The sequence below is a fragment of the Peromyscus leucopus genome, unplaced genomic scaffold, assembly GCF_004664715.2.
Source record: "Peromyscus leucopus breed LL Stock unplaced genomic scaffold, UCI_PerLeu_2.1 scaffold_1277, whole genome shotgun sequence".
NCBI lineage: Eukaryota > Metazoa > Chordata > Mammalia > Rodentia > Cricetidae > Peromyscus > Peromyscus leucopus.
Window position 1 is genome coordinate 4326 of NW_023504421.1, and position 20675 is coordinate 25000.

The 20675-nt window shown below is 36.7% G+C and overlaps 2 protein-coding genes across 2 annotated transcripts; one reads left to right on the forward strand and one right to left on the reverse strand.

Moving 5' to 3' along the window:
- Positions 1-3006: 3006 nt before the first annotated feature.
- On the reverse strand, positions 3007-9479 carry LOC114687779 (olfactory receptor 143-like). Its single transcript, XM_028862412.1, has 2 exons — positions 8532-9479; positions 3007-3066 (listed from the first exon to the last, which is right to left on the reverse strand). Exons 1-2 carry the CDS (start codon positions 9474-9476, stop codon positions 3007-3009), a joined length of 1005 nt encoding a protein of 334 aa, XP_028718245.1. The 5' UTR covers positions 9477-9479.
- Positions 9480-18188: 8709 nt separating this feature from the next.
- On the forward strand, positions 18189-19145 carry LOC114687786 (olfactory receptor 143-like). The gene has a single exon (XM_028862420.1). The coding sequence runs from the start codon at positions 18195-18197 to the stop codon at positions 19143-19145; it is 951 nt and encodes a 316-aa protein (XP_028718253.1). The 5' UTR covers positions 18189-18194.
- The last annotated feature ends 1530 nt before the right edge of the window (positions 19146-20675 follow it).

Sequence of the window (20675 nt, forward strand, 5' to 3'; positions counted from 1 at the left end):
AACTTATTGCTTTAATTGCTGAAAAAAATAGTCTGTTTATGATAATCCAAGTTTTCCATTCTTGTGTGACAAACATAAGAGTACTTGGTCCTCGTTTAGTCACAAGGCCTAGTATGGGGGTAATAGTGCCATACAGGGACTGGAGTATCACGGTTGAGTCTATTGTCATTAGCATTTTCAAGTCAAGAGTCTCAAATTCCTCACGTTAAAAGAATGGGCAGAATGTAACCCAGTCCTGATACTGGAAACTTCATTTGGTGACAAGAGATGGCAAGTTGGAACTCCATTTCCCCGTCATTTGGAGATGTCATTAGGATTTTCTTCATATATTTTAGGAAGTTTCCACTGCAGTAGGTTTTCATACAACCTCTCAAATGCTCCTCAACTCTGGTAGTCTCTCCCTGCATTAGTTTCTCCTCCCCACTGTTCCTTCTGTTCCAGCCCTCCTGTCCCTAGTCTACATATAAAATATATTCTATTTTCCCTCCCATGGAGATCTATGTGGTATCCCCCCAGTTTTTTTATTGTATACCTAATTTCTCTGAGTCTATATATTGTAGCTTGGTTATAATTTATTTGAAGATTAATATCCACATACAAATGAATGCATACCATATTTGTCTTTCTGGGTCTATGTTTTCTCACCCAGAGTGAATTTTTTAAAGTTCCGTCCATTCACCTGAAAATATCATGATGTCACTTTTTAAACAGCTGAGTAATATCCCATTGTGTAAATGTACCACATTTTATTTAGCCATTCTTCTGTTGAGGATCTCTAGGTTGTTTCCAATTTCTCGTTACAATGAATTGAGAAGCAATGAACATAGTTGAGCAAGTATCATTGTGACAGGATACTTTGGGTATATGACCAAGTGTGGTATAGCCAGATCTTGAAGTAGATTGATTCTTAACTCTGTGAGAAACCACCGTACTGAATTCTGTAGTGACTGTACAAGCTTGCACTCCCACCAGCAATGGATGAGTGTTCCATTTATTCCATGTTCTTGCCCACATGAGCTGTCACTGGTATTGCTCTTGCCATTCTGATAGGTATAAGATAAAATCTCAAAGTGGTTTTGATTTGCAATTTCCTAAAGGCTAAGGATGTTGAACATTTCTTTGTTTCTCAGCCATTTGAGTTTACTGTATTGAGTGAGAATTCTCTATTTAGATCTGTACCCCATTTTTAAATTAGAATATTTGGCACTTTGATTTCAAGTTTCCTCGGCCCTCTGTCAAGTACAAGGTTGATAAAAATATTTTCCCATCCTGTGAGCTTCTGCTTTGTCTGAGAGATGTTGTCTGTACCTCATTTTTAAGTTGGAATATTTGGCATTTTGATATCTAGTTTTTTGAGTTCTTTATATATTTTGGATATAAGCCCTCTGTCAAGTGTAGGGTTGATAAAAATATTTTCCATTCCTGTAAGCTGCTGCTCTGTCTGTTCTTTGCCTTACAGATCTTTATAGTTTCATGAGATTCCATTAATTGATTACTGATCTTAGTGCCTGCTCTAATGGTGTTCTGTTCAGAAAGTTTTCTCCTGGGAAAAAGTACTGGGACTGGGTTAAATCAAATTGAGTTATTGGCCAATGTGGTCCTATGGATATCCACAAACAACCCAGGCTCTTGTTAAAACAATAGGTTTCTCTCCACAACTATTAACAATGCCCCATTGCTGAAGACAAAACCCAAACAACTCATTGTATATGGAGTGGCCAAGCTAGTGCCTATATAGAACATTCACCCCTATGTTCTACTGTTTTGGGTACTAGGGGTACTTCGAAGTCTACCGAAAGAGAAACATACACCAACACTGTCATAAAACATTTGATCTAAAATGCAGTCCTGTCTGCAAAATATGCTAAAGCAACATTGACCCAAAGCTTGTGGAAGTAACCAACCATTGTCTGATATTTACTTAAGGCCCATTCCCTAAGATGGAACCCATACCCAACACTGCTTGCTGATCAAGAACCAGAGCCCTAGGGGAAAATCAAATACTATTGGGGAAAAAAAGCAGCAAAAAGAGACAAATGACTTCTAATGGTATTCTTTTATACTCATAGATCAGCGCCTCATTCAGCCATCATTCCTCTTGTAACAGATAGGAACAAATAGACCCACAACTAGATATTACACAAAGAAAGTAAGAGACCTTGGAACACTCAGTCCTAAATGGGATGTCTCCATCAAATCCCTTCCCTCAAGCTTAGGGAACCCAGTGGATGAAGAGGCAGAAAGAGTGTAAAAGCTATAGGAGATAGAGGACACCAGGAAAACAGGGCCCTCTAAATCAACTGAGCAAACCTTATATAAATTCACAGAGACTGAAGTATCAAGCACAGGGCTTGCACAGGTCTGCATGCATATTATGGTTTTTAATTTATCATTTTCATTGGATTCCTGAATGTGTGAACAAGGGAGGGGGGAGTCTTTGAGTCTTGTGACTTTTCTTGAGGAATTTTCATTCTATTGATTTGCCTTGTCTAACTTCGTGTAAAGTTTTTTTGTTTTTTCTTATTGCATTTTGTTTTGTTGTTATCTTTTAGAAGTCTGTTCTTTTCTAATGGGAGACAGAAAGGGAGTAAATCCAGATGGGAAGGAAGGTGGGGAGAACCTGGGAGGAGTAGTGGGAGGGAAAATTGTAAATAGGATATATTGTATGAGAAAATAATCTATTTTCAATAAAGGAAAACATAGTGGAAAGGGGAATACACTGATTTTCTAGCTTTTATTATCTATCAAACACAAGTGAGCTAAAAAATGTTCCACATTTATTGTTTGTTAAAGAATAATTATTAGTTATAATCAAATAGGACAGGAATAGGGACTTGAGAATAAAAATAACCGTGAATATGGGAATATATATCGTTTTCAACATAAGGAACCTCCAATTAAGAATATCTCTTATATAAGCCTGTGTGTAAACATATACATATATAGTATCCCATTTGTGCTGACAATACTCTCCCTAAGAGTCAGAGACCAACAAAATGCCAGTATTCAGCATGAGAAAACCCATTTTTGATTTGTTGGTAAAGGGAGTCCAATAGACTCTAAGAGCTATATAGGATATTGCTATTGTCCTTGGTTGCCTCCAAGAAGTTGAGATTAAATCACCGTACTGACGACACCATACACTATAGACACAACACTTAGAAGAGGTTAGGATTTGACCAGTAAGCCTACCCCTAAGTACTAGCTTTCATAGTACTACAAGGCGCTATTTGAATTGCCAAGGAAGAGAAACAAGCAATAATCCTAGACAACAATGTCACTTATAACCACAGCAATGGTCAACACAGCAAGATACTCCTAAAGGTGAAAAATGGCACTTCATATCTAGGAGTATCTAAATGGACTTAATGTCAACTCAGTAGGAAGAAAATAATGTCTGATTCTGGAAACCTAGACAATACCCAAAGCTAGTGAGGTCATGTATATTAAAGGAAAACTTACTATGACCATTTTACTAAACCAGCATAAATCTTAACTTCATTCTAAATATTTATCCTTGTACCCTCAAATAGGCATAGCTTTTACCATTCATCAATGAAGCTTCCCTTTGCAACAAATGAAGATTATTACAGAAATCTGCAAGTGGTCAAAATGCAGAAAACAATTGATCTTTGGTTCCCTGTCCCAATTTATAAATCTACACTATAACTCCTGAACCTAAGACTCAGCAAACATCAGGAAAGAAGGACCAGATTATGAGCCAGAGAACCAGGAAATCTGTTGAGAGACTGTATCCCTAGAAATGACACACCCATGATACTCCAACAATATTTATGCCTAAATGGGACCTGAACAAAGAAAACACCATATAAATAAACATACTAATGTGGAAGTGATGACATCTCACTAGGCCCCACACTTAGACAAAGAAATGCTGACAGTGAAAGAATTAGTCATCATCAGGGATAAACTCACTAACTGGTTATTGAATAACAAGTAATCAGCCCTGAAATCATACATACAAGCAACCATATGAGAGAGAGAGACGACAGAGAGACAGAGACAGAGCTTGTATGTAAAATTAAAAGAGGCCATGACTTTAAGAAAGAATTGAAAATTAGGGGGAAGATGGAGAAGGAGAAAAAGAGTGAGATAATGTAATTATATGTATTAATTAAAAAAAATCTCTTCCCCTGCTCCAGCTTAGAAGATGCAGATGTTATAGAAAAATGGGCCCATTCAAGCAACAGCCAAGTTTCACAGACTATTGGCTCAGTTGTGACCTGGTGGGACCACTAGTATCATAGAGCATGTCTGCAGAAGTATTACTCTCAATGACAGGAAAGAAGAGTCCATCACCCTGAGACCAAGGTTACAATCAGAGTAAGCATGTTCCATCTGTGTGTTAAGAAGGATATTTCAATTTTTCTGTACCTATTTCTTCTAAATTGAAACATTCCTTCCTCAAGAGAGGAGTGTCCTAAGACTCAGCGGAGATCACAGAACTTACAAGTCCCCTCCTAAGATGATATAAGTCATAAACAGTTTCTCAAAGAAGGGGGACTCTTTGGTAAGACTTGCCTGAAAGTTGGACAGGAGCACTAGAGAAGCAGCTTTGGCCAATCACCATTCATGTTGGGTAGGATTATAGTGACAAGGCTGTCTTTGGTTTTCCCATGTTCTTTAAGTAACCCAAATGAATCTATTGCTTCATCAAGTTGTTCTTGCGTGGAATCCTTTCATTTGTCTCTTTTGGATGAACCCTTCAGGGTCAGTAGATGTTGAGTCATGTAAACAAAAAACGTCATGTATTTGAACTACACTGAAGCACATCTACCATGAATTCATTCAAGGTAGTAGTAGAGGTTCCTTAGCCTCAGGGGCAGTGCCTAGTGGTGAGCACCTGCTCTGCTACCTAGAAGAACAGATTCCACCAGCAACCTCACTATGTTTTATCCCCCTCTGTCTTTGACTGCTGTCCTGCTATAGAAGGACCCTGCTTCAGCTGTTATACTGAAGCAAGGAGTGCCATGTTATTTCATTCTTATTCCTGACAAAGCCATGATTTGCTTGTAAGACAGACCAGCTAAGTTTTGACCTCACCAGAGCCCTTTCTAGGCTGCCATCTGCCAGGGTAATGAGCTTAAATTCTAACTATGCCATCATATCCAACTGGTCTGGGATTAATTCCTTCATCAGAGATGCATGTGATAGTTTTGAAATTCTGTGCTGATATCTATTCATGAAATAGAAGGGGTGAGAACTGCAGAAAGAAGCATCCCAGATTTATCCACAGAGAAGTTGATGTTGAGGGCACATCAAGTGAAGAATTCAGTAGCATTTAAATTCATTTGAGTGACATATTGAACTAGATGGTAAAACAGACACCGTTCCATGAGCAGCAATACACTAAACTTCTGAGATTTCTCACTTCATAATTTCTTTGGCAGTTCAATCCAGAGATATGGCCATTTATGGTGACAGTGCCTATTCTTTGTTATTCAAAGTTATTAAGCTTTCATCCCAAAAATGACTTAATATGATTTTAATAAGTTAATACCAGATTTGACTTACTATGTTAATTTTTTAAAACTATGTTTATATCGAGTAATTTTAGTAGTAGATAGTATTAAATATGAATTTAATTAAAATATTAAATCATTTCATTTTCCTAAATCAACAAAAGCAATTAAACTTTTAAATAAGCCCATTACTCTGAGGTGATAGCTCAATGGATAAAGCACTTACCATGGAAGATGGAGGACTAGAGATCAAATCTGAGAATCCACACAATAATATCCACAGGTGGCTACCTTGATCTGCCTGTAATTGCCACACTCAGATGACAATGAGGAACCCTTGGAGCAAGCTGACTATCTAGACTAGCTCTATTGGTGAGCTTTGCAATCAAATGAAAGCTCCTAACTCAATGACTAAATGGATAGTGATGGAGAAAAACTCCTGATAACAACCACATGCACATGCACACTGTGTGCACACATTCACATGAACACTACACACGTGTGAAGATGGAAGAAAGAAAGAAAGGAAGAAAGAAAGAAAGAAAGGAAGGAAGGAAGGAAGGAAGGAAGGAAGGAAGGAAGGAAGGAAGGAAGAAAGAAATATGCCTATTTGATTTACAAAACTGAGCCAGGCTATGCTCTGACTTGTTCTCCTCCAGTCTAAGCTGCTGTCTACAGAAGAATACTCAGTGATGCTTTGCATCTTGAACTTACGACTCAACACTTAATCTTTATCTAAGTACACTTACTTTAGGTTTTTGTTTTATACACCTGACCCTGTATCCTTAAGAAATATTGCATGTCTACTAAAATACATATATATGAGTAGATTTCAAACCATTTTTCACAAGTCTGATTATTCATGTGCAGCAAAGAGTACAGCAAAAAACAAAAATATAGAATATCCGTGAAAAGTCAACTTTAAGCAAACTTGATAATTATACAAACATAAATAATAATGCTTAATTCTAGTACCAATAATTTTATTCAGATTGATTGAAAGATTTAACTGGAATAAGAATTTATCAGCCTATATGTCCAAACAAATATTTTAGAACTTTTCAAGTATCATGATCTACATAAATAAAAGAATCACACTTTAAAGATCCAAGGAAGACATAACCACTGTTTTTTATACTATTGCCTCAGAACAGAAACACTCCTGGTGGAAAGGGTAAGACTCCTGATATTCAGTACACACACAATATTCACAAAGCACTGCCTCAAGAATATGTTACCAGTAAACAGTTCCTGAAATACCAAAAGCCTCTGTGTAGAACTGAGTGTTTATCAATGATGAGACTTGAGTGAGTCATTAACCAAAATGGCTAGGGCTTATCAGTGATGCAGCTACTCCTGAGTCTCCCATATTCCTGTCAGACCCTGTGAGCAACCCCAACCTACTCATAGTTTCACCAGGATTGACTTGTGTTCAATCATTTCTTTGGTCTGTTGTTGGTATCCTAAGTAGACTAGTTGAAAGCTTATCCTTTTATCCCCAGAAAAAGTCAAAAGATGTAGATGGAAAACTCTCTGTTCAGAACTGTTTTGGGTCCTGTGGATACACACACACACACACACACACACACACACACACACACACACACACACAAATTAACTGTTCTTTCTGGCTCTGCCTAAGTCATTTCTCTCTACAAATGAATATGTGACATATAACAGGCTCCTGAAATATATATTTAACTAAGTGAACATGACTCATCAGAAAAGCTTACTAAAGCTCCTCAGTCTCAACATCCTAGAAAAATGATAACCAATCATAAAAAGATGAAAATATTTATTACTCTGTCTCCCATACCTGCACTGCTTTAATGTGAGGTTTTTGTAGGAATTTGTGTATTTTCTAGTTGGATCTCAAATCTTTGCATTATGGCATCATGGCTGTCTATTTTCTGAGAGAATCCCAACATCTGAAATCACTATGAAACAAATCTCTAGAAAGTCTTTTTTCCCACAATTACCTACCCTTGTATTTCTTCATCAAATTCAAGATGGGTGTGAATCTAATCTCTGATTCATATACTGTGTGTCCTTAAAAAGTCATATAAACTATTTCCTTATCCAGATAATAGATACATATAAAAATAACACTATAGATTTATACATTATTTTTGTCCCTGAGAGTCAAACTCAAACAAAAGCAGGTATGCACTTTATCCCTAAACCTTAAATCCAGCTGTGGTTTTGTTTTTATAGGAAGCAGATTGATTTTACAAAACTGCATCCATCATATATATACAACAGAAGGAATAAATAGTCCTGTGTTCTGTATCCAGGAATGTGAATATGTCACTTAAAAAAATCATAGATCAATCCATGTACCATAGAAAGACAGTAACAATTTCAGTTCTATTCAAAACTAGATATTAGATTGTCTATGTATTGTGGGGGTTGATTAGAGGGATGAGGCTGATTATATCCTCAGAGACTTGTAAGAATCAAGTGCTATTTAAAAATAGTACAGAATTAAATTATAAATATGAGACTAGAAGTCTGACATAAGAAAACCTCTCTGAAGGACCTCAGATAAACTTGAAATTTGACAACTATGTTATATCTACATCTTTGTCCTTCCTTATCTCATCTAAATTTAGTTAATGAAACTCCCTGTTGTCTCGGGAAGCAAACATGCAAAGAAAACCAAAATTGTCTCAGAAATGGAAGAAAGAAAGAAGTAGAGCATAAAAAATACACTTCATGAATTTCCTTGAAGAGAAGGCACACAACAAAAAGCAATAGGTATTATTATCTCTAGGAACAGAAAGACAGGAGAACAGAGTCTTGATCTGATACAGGCAATGACCAACATCTTGGAGCCATAGTAAAGTTGAAAACAACTCAAATGGAAAAAATAAGACACCAGAGTAACATCTCATAGTGGCAGGATGAGGGATTACAGTAGAAATCTCCAGACTATATATAGATGAGAAAAAAACAGAACAGGAGAAATGTAATGAGAAAGACAAAGAAGAGAGAGGGACATGTCAAAGCAGTGGGGCAGGGATAAAGAACCATCACTGTTCATTCAGCTGTGATTCTTTTCATGGTTTTCTTCACAGCAAGCTTGATATCTTTGTTCCAGAGACTGTAAATGAGAGGATTCAGCATGGGGACCACAAGAGTGTAAAACACTGAGAAAAATTTTCCCTGGCCCACAGTCTCAGCAGATGATGGCTTGACATAAGCAAGCAGCCCAGATCCATAGAAGAGACTAACAGTCACAATGTGAGACCCACAAGTGCCCAAGGCTTTGGACCAACCCTTACCTGATGACATATGAATGATATTGAAAAGGATCATAGCATATGAGACTAAGATAATGAGGCTAGATAAAATGATAATTGTTCCAACAACAGCAGAACTCACAAGCTCATTGACATAGGTGATACTGCAGGAGAGCTGGAGAAGAGGGAAGATGTCACACATGTAGTGGTTGATGATGTTAGAATCACAAAAGCTGAGCCTGATCATAAACCCTGTGTGAACCATGGCCCCAGCAAAACCCATCAAGTAAGAACCAAACATCAGCAGACCACAGATCTTAGGGGACATGACAGTTGTGTACTGGAGGGGCTGACAGATGGCCACATAGCGATCATAGGCCATGGCTGTCAGCACATAACACTCTGAATTGGCAAAAAAGCAGAAGAAAAATAGCTGAGTCATGCATCCTGTAAAGGAGATGGTGTTCTTCTCCAAAACAAAACTCATCAGCATTTTGGGAGTACAAACAAGTGAATAACAGAAATCAATGCAGGACAGATTGAAGATGAAAAAGTACATGGGAGTGTGAAGGTGTGAGTTTAGGCAAATGAGATTCACTAAGCTCAGATTTCCTAGAACAGTGGCTGTGTAGTTTAACAAGAAGAGTGCAAACAGTGGCAGCTGGAGCTCTGGTTGAACTGTTAATCCCATAAGAATGAACTCAGTCACTGAAGAGTTACTTTCTCTGGCCATTTGCTTCATTGCTTGCATCTGTAATAATGGAAGTAGAAAATGGCATTAACAAGTAACCCATTTTTTTTTTTTTCGAGACAGGGTTTCTCTGTGCAGTTTTGTGCCTTTCCTGGAACTCGCTTTGGAGACCAGGCTGGCCTCGAACTCACAGAGATCCACCTGGCTCTGCCTCCCGAGTGCTGGGATTAAAGGCGTGTGCCACCACCGCCCGGCGAAACCCATTTTTGATTCCAGAGGCAGAACTGGAGTTACTGCTTACTAATTTGGGGTTTAGTGAACACACAGCACTGACATACAATTGATCTTTTTGTTCCTCAGAAAGCCCTGTTTCCTTTTCTCTCATACCCACTTTATTTCCACATATGCACAGGAAATGCATATAGAACTTCAATGTCTCTGAACATTATTTCCCCTGGTTTTCCTCTACAAGGAACTAGGGCAGTAAAGAGTAAAGTGAAACAACCCATAGGGATTTGTCAAGGCAAAGATCATTTACTGCTCACCTTTGTCATCTGGAACCTTCCCTGCTATCAGAACTCATGATGTCTTTCTCTTCACTGTCTTGAGAGGGTTGCAGTTAACAATAATGAAGTAGGTTATAGTCATCAATGAGACATGCCTGTGCTAGTCTGGGAGTAGTATAGGGGGAAGTAACATAATTTTGAGAATTTCACCAAAAATTTATTTTCACATATAGAAAAGAAAATCAGTATCTTCTATCTATCTCTAAAAAATGAGAATATTCATCCTAGGACCAAGATACCTTAGAAAATTATTCTCTTTGTTATGGGACTTCTTCCCACATTGGATAAGCTCTCGAGGGTAGATGTAGCTGAGCTTATGTTTGTATCCAGTGTCATAACTAGTGTTGGATGCTTAGAGATAATATAATTTCCCAACAGGAGTACCTGTTCCTAAAGGCAGAGTTCTGACTAGTCCCCTTTGTCATTCTCCTCATTATACTTTGCATAACTCTGAAAGAGGAATGTCTAGGGACATGCCCACTTACCATTTGGAACTTTCTTATGATTATAGTAACAAAAATTAGACCAATGAGCAACATTGTACAAAACTATTGTACAAGGACGATTTCAAATCAATATAATTTTAAATCCAGATTTCCCAGTTTGTAACTATAAAACTGCAGGTTTCTCTGACACTTGTTTATATATAATTGCAAAGTAGACTGATAAAAATGATTTGATTTAGTATCAGTATAGACTTCTTCCCTAGAATACATAAATCCGTGGTTCACTTTTAGTACCGCAAAACAATTACACAGTAATAGTGTTAAGTAAAAGAGCTATCTCATTTCATGATTCAATAAAATGATTTACAATATGTATTAGAACTCTACTGTATATATGAAAAGGGGCTGGTAAGTGTTAGCTGTCCTTTATTCCACATTTTTATTCAGATAAATTAACCTTCTCAGTTTGGGCACTATTGCCATGTGAAGTAGATATCATCTTGTGGTACTATACTATGGAGTGGAGCAGAAACAATATCCTTGACCCTACCCCCTTCACGTTAATATCTCCTCTCGAAGATCACATATAGCAATTTTCACCAAAAGTATATTTGTAGCTATTTTAAGACATTCTACTGGTACTACTGGGACCAAGAAAACTAGGTGCCAAAGCATGGTGCACCATTTTGGTGAATACGCTGAAATTCAGAATTGCTGCTAATAGAGGATACACAAAATCAAATTTTACAAAAAATTACTAAGCTGTTTTTCCTAGGTAAATTTAAAATGTCAATTTAAAACAGTAAAATTAAAAATCAAAATGTTAACCCTTTGTGTATAGATAATTTGCATGATTCCTGGTTCTATCTTTCTACCTGTAGACCAATCAACTGATCATGGGCTATTTTTGCAGTAGAGATGATGAAGTTTCTACTCAACCTTAATTCACACAAAGAGATGATATTTTATATTTTCTACAAATTATATTATGACACAAATTATTTGTGTATGTGACTTGTCAATGCACTTTTTTCTTGGGTACTTGGGATCGAACATCTGGACCTCACACATATGCAGAAAGTGTTCTTATCCACCAAACTACATTCCCAGTCCTGTTTTACTTATTAATATTAATTTTCTGCTGATTTTTGAATGTATAGAATAAGTTTCTTTTTTTCGTTTTGAATATATCCCTACTATAGTTTCCCTTCCCTCAACTCCCCCCAGTTTCTTCCCACATCTCCTCCCCTCTGAAACTACTCCCTTTCTGTCTCTTTTTAGAAAAGAACAGGCTTCTAAGAGATAACAACCAAACATAACAAAAGAAGATATAATGAGATACAAAAAAAAGAAAGAAAAAAACTCACATTGAAGTTGGATAAGGCAAACAAACAAAAGAAAAGCAGCCATCAGAATAGTCATGAAAATCAAAGACCCATTCTTTCATATATTCAGGAGTCCCATAAAAATACTGAACTGACAGCTAGAACATGTATGCAGAAGACCTGGTACAGACCTGTGTTGGCCCTGTTCTTGCTGCTTCAGTCTCTGTGAGTTCTTTTGAGCTTTGCTCAATAGATTTAGAGGGCTTTCTTCTGTCATCCAGCATCCTCTCTGGCTCTGCTTCTGTGGAGTTCTGTGAGCTCTAAGGGGAGAAATTTGATGGAGATATCCCTTTTAGAACTGTGTGTTCAAAGGTCTTACTCTCTGTGTAATGACTGGCTGTTGGTCTCTGTATTTGTTCCTATATACTGAAGCAGGAAGCCTCTCTGTCTCATAAAATTCGTTCTATTTCCTCCCTCCCAAAGAGATCTATATGCCACCCTTCCCTTCCTCTATACCTAACCTTTCTGGTTCAATAGATTGTAGTTTAGTTATAATTTATTCAATGCCTAATATCCAGATGCATACCATATTTATCTTTCTGATAAAAATCATCTCAGTTGGAATGATGTTTTTCTAGGTCTAACCATTGGCTTGCAAATTTCACGGTGTCATTTTTTTAACAGCTAAGTAATAATCTGCTGTGTGACTATACCATATTTTCTTTATCCATTGTTCTGTTGAGGGACATCTAGATTATTGGTAGTTTTTGGCTATTGTGAATAAAGCTGCAAAGAACACTGTTGAGCAAATGTCCCTGTGGTAGGATGAAGAGTCCCTTAGGTGTATGCTAAAGAGTGGATCATGATATAGATAGATTCCTGACTTTGTGAGGAAACACCATGTTGATTTCTGTAGTGACTTTACAAGTTTGAACTCCCACTAGCAACAGAAGAGTGTTCCCCTTATTCCACATCCTTACCAGCAAGCAGTCACTTGTGATATTGATCTTAGCCATTCTGACAGTTGCAGGATGGAATCTCAAAGTAGTTTTGATTTACATTTCCCTGATGGCTAGGGATGCTGAATATTTCTTTAAATGTTCCTCAGTCATTTGTGTTCCCTCTACTGAGATTTTTTTTTAGATCTGTACTCCATTCTTAATTGAATTATTTGGGGTTTTTTTTTGGTATCTATTTTCTTGAGTTCTTTATATATTTTGGATATTAGTCCTCTATGATGGCTATTCCTATCATCAACTGGACTATATCTGGAATGAACTATAATCCAGAAATGGAGGGCACACTTGTGATCCAGACTTGAGTCAGGAAGACAACATGACTTTGATCCAGCCCTTGAGGCAAGAAGGCACACATTTTAAAATCTTGGCCACACCTTTAATTGGAAGCCTATATAAGGACAATGGAAGAAGAAAGGGTGTGTTATTCACTGTAGGAGTCCCCAGTGGAATTTTTAGGATCTTTTATGTATACTATGATATCATCTTCAAATATGGATATTTTGACTCCCTCCTTTAGAGTTTGTATCCCCCTGAGCTCCTTCATTGTCTTATTGCTCAAGCTAAATCTTCAAGTACTGTATTGAATATGGAGTGGACAACCTTATCTTAGTCCTGATTTAGGTGGAACTGTTTTGAGTTTCTCTCTATTTACATTAATGTTAGCAATGGGTTCGTTGTTAAGTGTTCTTATGTTTCTAAGTATATTCCTTGTATCTCTGATCTCTCTGGGACTTACATCATTAAGGAGTGTTAGATTTTGCCAAAGGTCTTTTCTGTATCTGATGAAGTGATCATGTGGGTTTTTTTTTTTCAGTTTGTTTTATATGATCGATTACATTTATTAATTTTTTGTATATTCAATCATCCCTGCATGTATGGGAATGAAGTTTATTTGATTATAGTAGATGATCTTTTTGATGTAGTCTTTGATTCTGTTTACAAGTATTTTGTGTGAGTAAAGGCAGGAATAAGAGTGACTCTCTTAAAGTAGCCAAATAACTCATCATCTAATTAATAAACTTTAAACTCCATTTACCCTAATGATATCCCATCCCAAGTTGATATTAATCTTTTCTTGCTCTATGTTACTCCATTGCTCTTATACAAATTAATTGCCTATTCTGCCTAGTTTCTGTTCATTATTTCCCTTAATAACTAATATCCTAGTATATACCATACTCTTTATATTCAACAGGCATTAATAATATGAATGCACAATTGTTTAAACTAGTACTCCACAATTTCTTTATGGATTTATGCATCATTATTGCTGCTTCTAAAATTAACATTCTACTCTCAGGGATATGCTGGAGATCACAACATAAAGCCTAAAGACACAGGCTGAGTTGGCTACTAAGCCATTCTCCCAGTATACTGACAGGGGGTGGAGGGGATGACACAACAACCTTAACACAACAGGTTTCACTTGAACATTAAGCACTTAAAAGAATATAGATGATTAAAAATCAAAGAAATTCAATGGAGCAAGTTTCTCTGGGCACTAGGACTTGTAGAGTCCAAGCTTGTCCATTATCAACAAGAAGTTAGTGGGAAAAAAAAGAAAACTGGTCTTGTGAATCCTCAGTGTAGTACTACACATAACTACAGGGTTGCTATTGTAAAGTTTTTTTTCTTTTTTTTAAGTTTAATTTTTTAAGAAGTAAAATATAATTACATAGTTTCCCCCCTAAAGCTTCCTCATTTTCTCTCTCATCTGCTTTGTTTTACTGGTGCTATTTGTATGTATATGATTTCAGGAAACCAGAAGGGTCAAAAGGTAGAAAATGATTGTGGAACCCCATGGCTATACCAGCAATACAACTTCAGCACCTAACATCAAGGAAACTTGGGTAGGAGGTGGAGTATGTGTATGTGTAAGAGCCAGGTGACATGGAAGCTACTGTGAGATTGGGTCTCATAAAAAAATTACAGAGAACTTCACTGATGAAACAGAAATAGCATGGCCTCCTAAGCGAGGCCTGAAGGAGTATAGCACAAGTAGATATGCCAACATAGAAGGGGAAAATATCACACAGCTCCACCCATAGACAGAGAAGTATAGGCAACTAAGGAGCACTTGGAGGAGGTTAGTTCTCCCAATGGATGACACCCCATAAATTGGTTATGAAGTATTTTTTTCTTTTTTGGAGATGGACATAAAGATGGAAATTCAGCTTCCCACAAAGGCATAGTCAGGATGATTCTCTGGTGAAGACTGATACTTATGCTAGGACCGCAAAGGAGTCAGTCCTAACTGTGAACATTAGGTGACCATTCTTTGACTTCTGGCTAAGATCATGTGTAGAACACTGGAGAGCCGCAGAAGTTACAGTGACAGAATCCAGATTTGCTTAGGAGATATTTTTGCTCAGAGTTTTCCTCTTTTAAGTTTTCATGTACTATTTGTAGGTAGGTTATCTTTTACCCAACTGGATTGGAAATAGTTTCTTTGGTACAAAATGTTTGTGTATGTTTCTTTCTGTAATAAAAAAGAAAATGTAAAATGTAAGATTTTCCTCATTTTGTCATTTGTTTTATAGTTAAAGCTATTTTTTCTCAGTGTAGACAATTTTTCTAGGTAGAAGATCTATGAGACACCATAAATATCATTCATAAAGCCAGATGGATGCAAGGGTGTTTGCTGTATGTCCCTTACAGGAAGACTCAGGATTTGATGCAAAAATTCTTTAAATTTGTAATCCCATATGATGTATTATAGCAAAGTTTTCTGTCAGGTTAAGGATTTCCTTTGGGGTTTCCTCTACAAGGTAGCAACCTTGAATTTATTTTGGTATTTTAGCTATCTTATAGATGCAATTTTGACAAATTGATTTTCAAGACTTTAGGGATATACATTTCATGCTCACATTCAGAAACCAAAAGTTCTGTAAAAAGTCCTTCTTCTGGGAATTTCTATGAGACCAGTACATGCTATGGAGCAATGTCTTGATAATTTAACAGTCAGTAGTTGTCGAGATTCTTAGAGCACTCCCTCACTGGAAGCAGTAATCTCTGTTTCCATATTCTTCTGACTGAGATTTATTACTGTATAATTTTATGCTGATGACTGAGAGTCAAATCAGCATGGATTAGGCTTGGTGTTATAAAATGATTGGCCAAGAAATTGGCCTTGAAATTAATAAAAATTTGATCCTATGGGAGACCTCAGAGAAAAAAGCTTGTATAGCTATGAAGAGCAATGTAAAAGATGTCACTAATAGTGTTCCAAGACTGTTTCTGATAGACTAATAAGTGTCCCTGCCTGAAATGAAAATTAAGGAGTGATTAGCACACACACACACACACACACACACACACACACACACACACGAGAGAGAGAGAGAGAGAGAGAGAGAGAGAGAGAGAGAGAGAGAGAGAGAGAGAGAATTTGACTTTTTCTCATTAACCCCTTTCTTCTAAATTTCCCATTTCTTTGTCCTGAATTCTTTTCCTAATGTGATCCAGGTCCTCTGAAACCCTCAATCCGCTGAAAAAAAACTAATGAGATTTGTTCACAGTTAAAGATAAGCCTAATTTAAAATTGTTTATAGATCTGTAAGTCTCAGTGTTTTTATCTTACAGTGTTTATGTTAGAGTGTTATGGCCTTAGATTTTTATATTTACATAGATGGCTTTTTGTGAATTAATTTTTGTGTGTAGTGTACATAATTCTTATTATCAATCTTAAATACCCTTCTTCATATATCCAATGTCCTTTTGTTCAAAATAGTCCCAGTGAGAATATGTACTTCAGCACCTCATCTTCTGAGGGCAGTTACTTTGCAATGGACATTTGATTATATCTAGAGGAATATTGTAGGCTGAAGTTCATGTGTGTATGGTGGTGATAAGGAGAGCATGTCATAGAATGGTAGGGGCCAAAGATTCTGTTTTGTTTCCACTACATAGGACAATTACACAGCAATAATTTAGTTTCTTGAAGTGTGTCACCGCAATAACAACTTTACTTATCTGAGTAAGCATGTGAAGAGTAGAAGGGGACAAATACTATTGTATTTTCATGTATCTAATAAACTTTTAATATATTGTGTAAATTTTCTCAAAACATAATAGATCTTTTATTTTATATTTTAATTTATCATTATCATTATTTTACAATTTGTACCTATAAATTTCTGTATGATAACCAAGAGATTTACCATTGGTCCAGAATTTAAGCTAATTTTTATGAAACTATTTTATAGTTTTTTTTATAAGAATATGCAGATATGCCACAAGGTGGTGGTACATGCCTTTAATCCTAGCACTTTGGAGCCAGGGGAAGGTGAATCCCTGTGAGTTTGAGGTTAGCCTGATCTACAGAGTTAGTTCCTGTGCAGCCAGGGCTACACGGAGAATACTGTCTCAAAAAAAAAAAAGGGCAGACATAAATAAACAATGATCAACATAGTCTACAGTATCATAGCTAGGAAGTGAAAAGTTCTAATGTAAATTTCTACTAAATTGAGAGCCTATTTATACTTCTATCGCCTTCATACAATTATTTTTGTACAATACTACTCCTTTGTCAACAGTTTATTACTGAAATCAGAGGAAAGCTAAAAGTGGCAAGTGAGAATGTCCCTGGACATTTCTTCTTGTAGAAGTGTGCAAAGCTTAATGAAGAGAATGACAAAGGGGACCACTCACAGTTCTGCCCTGGGGACTAGATATTCCTTCTGGAAATTTATAAATTGAGTAGAATGTTGAATCTCCAAAGGACTGATGTTAGTTCTATGGTACACACTCAACAATTTTTTTCTCTCAAGAAACTCATCCAACATGGAGAACATCATAAAGAAGGAATAATTTTCTGTGCTTCTAATGAATTTTCTCAAAAATCTTTACCCTGAGATATTGGAGACTCCTGAAAGAAAGTCACCTTCTTTTTAGTATGAAAGAAGAATCTTTGTGAAATTCTCAAACAGCAACCATGTCGTTTTCCCCAGAAAACATCTTCTAGCAAGTCAGACACATTGTCAGCATATTGCAATTGCTAGCTTCATTATTAGCAACTTTGGTCCTCTGAACACTTTTTGGAGGAAGACATCATGAATCCCAATGTTAGGGAAGGCTCCAGGTGAACCAAGGTGAGCACTGAATAATCTTTATCTTGACATTTCACCTTCGAAACCACATCTGTATGAATCATAAGTTCTGAGGAAAATGCACACATTGCTGTTTTCAGTCTTAATCCTTAGTAAACACTAAAAGAAAGAAAGGATGCTTCCTGCAAAGAAACTGAAATCCCCTAGCATCTTTCTGGAGTGATATAGACAACATGGGTAGGCAAAGGAAAAAGTAAGGATTCCTCAGGACTCCATGTTCCTCACTCAAGCTTGGAAACTGATAAATCCAGCTCTGCCCTTGGAGTGAATGATGGTTAGTGGGTTAACATTGCTTTCTATACTTACCCTTGCAGATGCCACACATGATACAAATGACTATGAAAAATGACTCTTCAGTGTCTGAGTTCTTTCTTATGGGACTGACAGACCAACCCGAGCTCCAGCTGCCTTTATTTATTCTGTTCTTGGTGAACTACACAGTCACTGTGATGGGAAACTTGAGCTTAATGAATCTCATTTGCCTCAACTCAAACCTTCACACTCCTATGTACTTTTTTATCTTTAATCTGTCCTTCATTGATTTCTGTTATTCACTTGTCTTTACTCCCAAAATGCTGATGAGTTTTGTTTTAGAGAAGAACACCATCTCCTTCAGAGGATGTATGACTCAGCTGTTTTTCTTCTGCTTTTTTGTGAACTCTGAGAGTTACGTGCTGACAGCCATGGCATATGACCGCTATGTGGCCATCTGTCAGCCACTGCTGTACAAAGTTGTTATGTCCCCTAAGCTCTGCTGTCTGTTGATATTTGGTACTTACTCAATGGGATTAGTTAGTGCCTTGTTCCACACAAGTTTCATGATCAGGCTCAGGTTTTGTGATTCTAACATAATCAACCACTACATGTGTGACCTCTTCCCACTCCTTAGGCTCTCCTGCAGTAACACCTACGTGAACGAGCTTGTGAGTTCTGTTGTGGTGGGTATAGCTATCATTTTATGCTGCCTCATTATCTTTATCTCATATGCTTTGATCCTTTTCAATATCATTCATATGTCATCAGGTAAGGGTTGGTCCAAAGCCTTGGGCACTTGTGGGTCTCACATCATAACTGTTTGTCTCTTTTATAGATCTGGGCTGCTTGCTTATGTCAAGCCATCATCTGCTGAGACTGTGGGCCAGGGAAAATTTTTCTCAGTATTTTACACTTTTTTGGTGCCCATGTTGAATCCTCTCATTTACAGTCTCAGAAACAAGGATGTCAAGCTTGCTGTGAAGAAAACCTGGAAGAGACTCACAAACTAATTTATCCATTGATGAGTCCTTTAGCCGCATTTATTCCAGTTTGATGTGTCTTTCTCCTTCTTTCTTGTCTTTTACACTACATATATACTATTATTTTCTTTCTCCTCATCAATTCAATAGAATTGATACTGTACATTTTTTTCTTCCTCCATGCAAAATTGCTCTGTATGTACCATGAGGATATGAGACATCTTTAAATTCAAATGTGTTTATGATGGTGGAATGTCCACTGCATATATCAGATTAACAGCCTGGTTGGCTTTTTTTACATTTTACATTATCTGAGAATAAAAATTCTTAGTACTTTTTCTTATAAATATCATTCTGCACTTATTTTAAAATTTATTTATGTGTATGTGTGAGTGTTCCTGAGTTCACATTTACCATGAGCATACAGGAGACTGAGGGAGACAGAGAGGTATCAGATTCCCTAGTGGTGGAGTTATAGGCAGATGAGAGCCACCATGTATAGAACAGAACTCATGGAATAGAACTCCGATCTCTTGTAGGAGAAGCAAGAGTTCTTAACACCTGAGTCCTCTTCATGGACCGAATTATATTTTGTTCCCAGCTAATGAAATCCCTGGCATTCTACACTTTATTTCTAATTCATTTCTTTCTTTTTTTTTGGTACAGTTTTGATGTTTTTCCTTATTTGGAGTATTTATTACCTGTGTATTAATTCAAAGAGATGAAAAGACACTTGAGAGCATAAAATAATTGTTAAAATTTCAGCAGTTATTTGATATGGTTCTTATTCTAGCATTTTAGCTTCCAATTGATAATAGAAATCTTTAAGTTTGGGGGTAAGGCTTTACTTTTACACAATTTATTATTTGCCTTGTATTATACTTTCTTATTGTCTGTGTTGGATAGGAGACATGCTCTGTAGTGTCCCCTGAAAACCCACAGATGTGTGGATAGTGAGTGTCTAAGCTCCCTCAGTGAATCTTCCAGCCCAGCTTGCAGTTGGCTTCACTGAAGAATCTGTTTTCTTCCTGACTCTGTATACTGATGATATGTTCTTAGGCAGCACCTTGTGAAGACAATGAGCTTTGTGAGTTTTCTTAGTACTACAGGCATCTGTCTTCCCTCCAGGAGTGAACATGTCTATTTTTAGATAATAATTGCATGATAGAGGATGTATCATGCTTAGGGTTTAATGATTCATGAAAGTGTAATTTTTTGAAAATAATTTATCTATTTTTATTTTATGTGCACTTGTGTTTTGCCTGCAAGTATGTCTGTATGATGGTATCAGATCATGGAGTTATGTACAGTTGTGAGTTGCCCTGTGGGTGCTTGGAAGTGAACCCAGGTCCTCTGGAAGAACAGTCAGTGCTCTTAAATGCTGAACCATCTTTTCAGTCCTGAAAGTATATATTTTATGTTAATAATGTTTAAAAAAGAGATTTGACTTAGAAATGCAGAAGTAGAAAAATGATGCATTTAAAAATTAATTCAATCTGCTCAAAGTTAGTGGTACTAGAGAATTAAGCATTTCTATTTATTATAACGATGATAAGATTA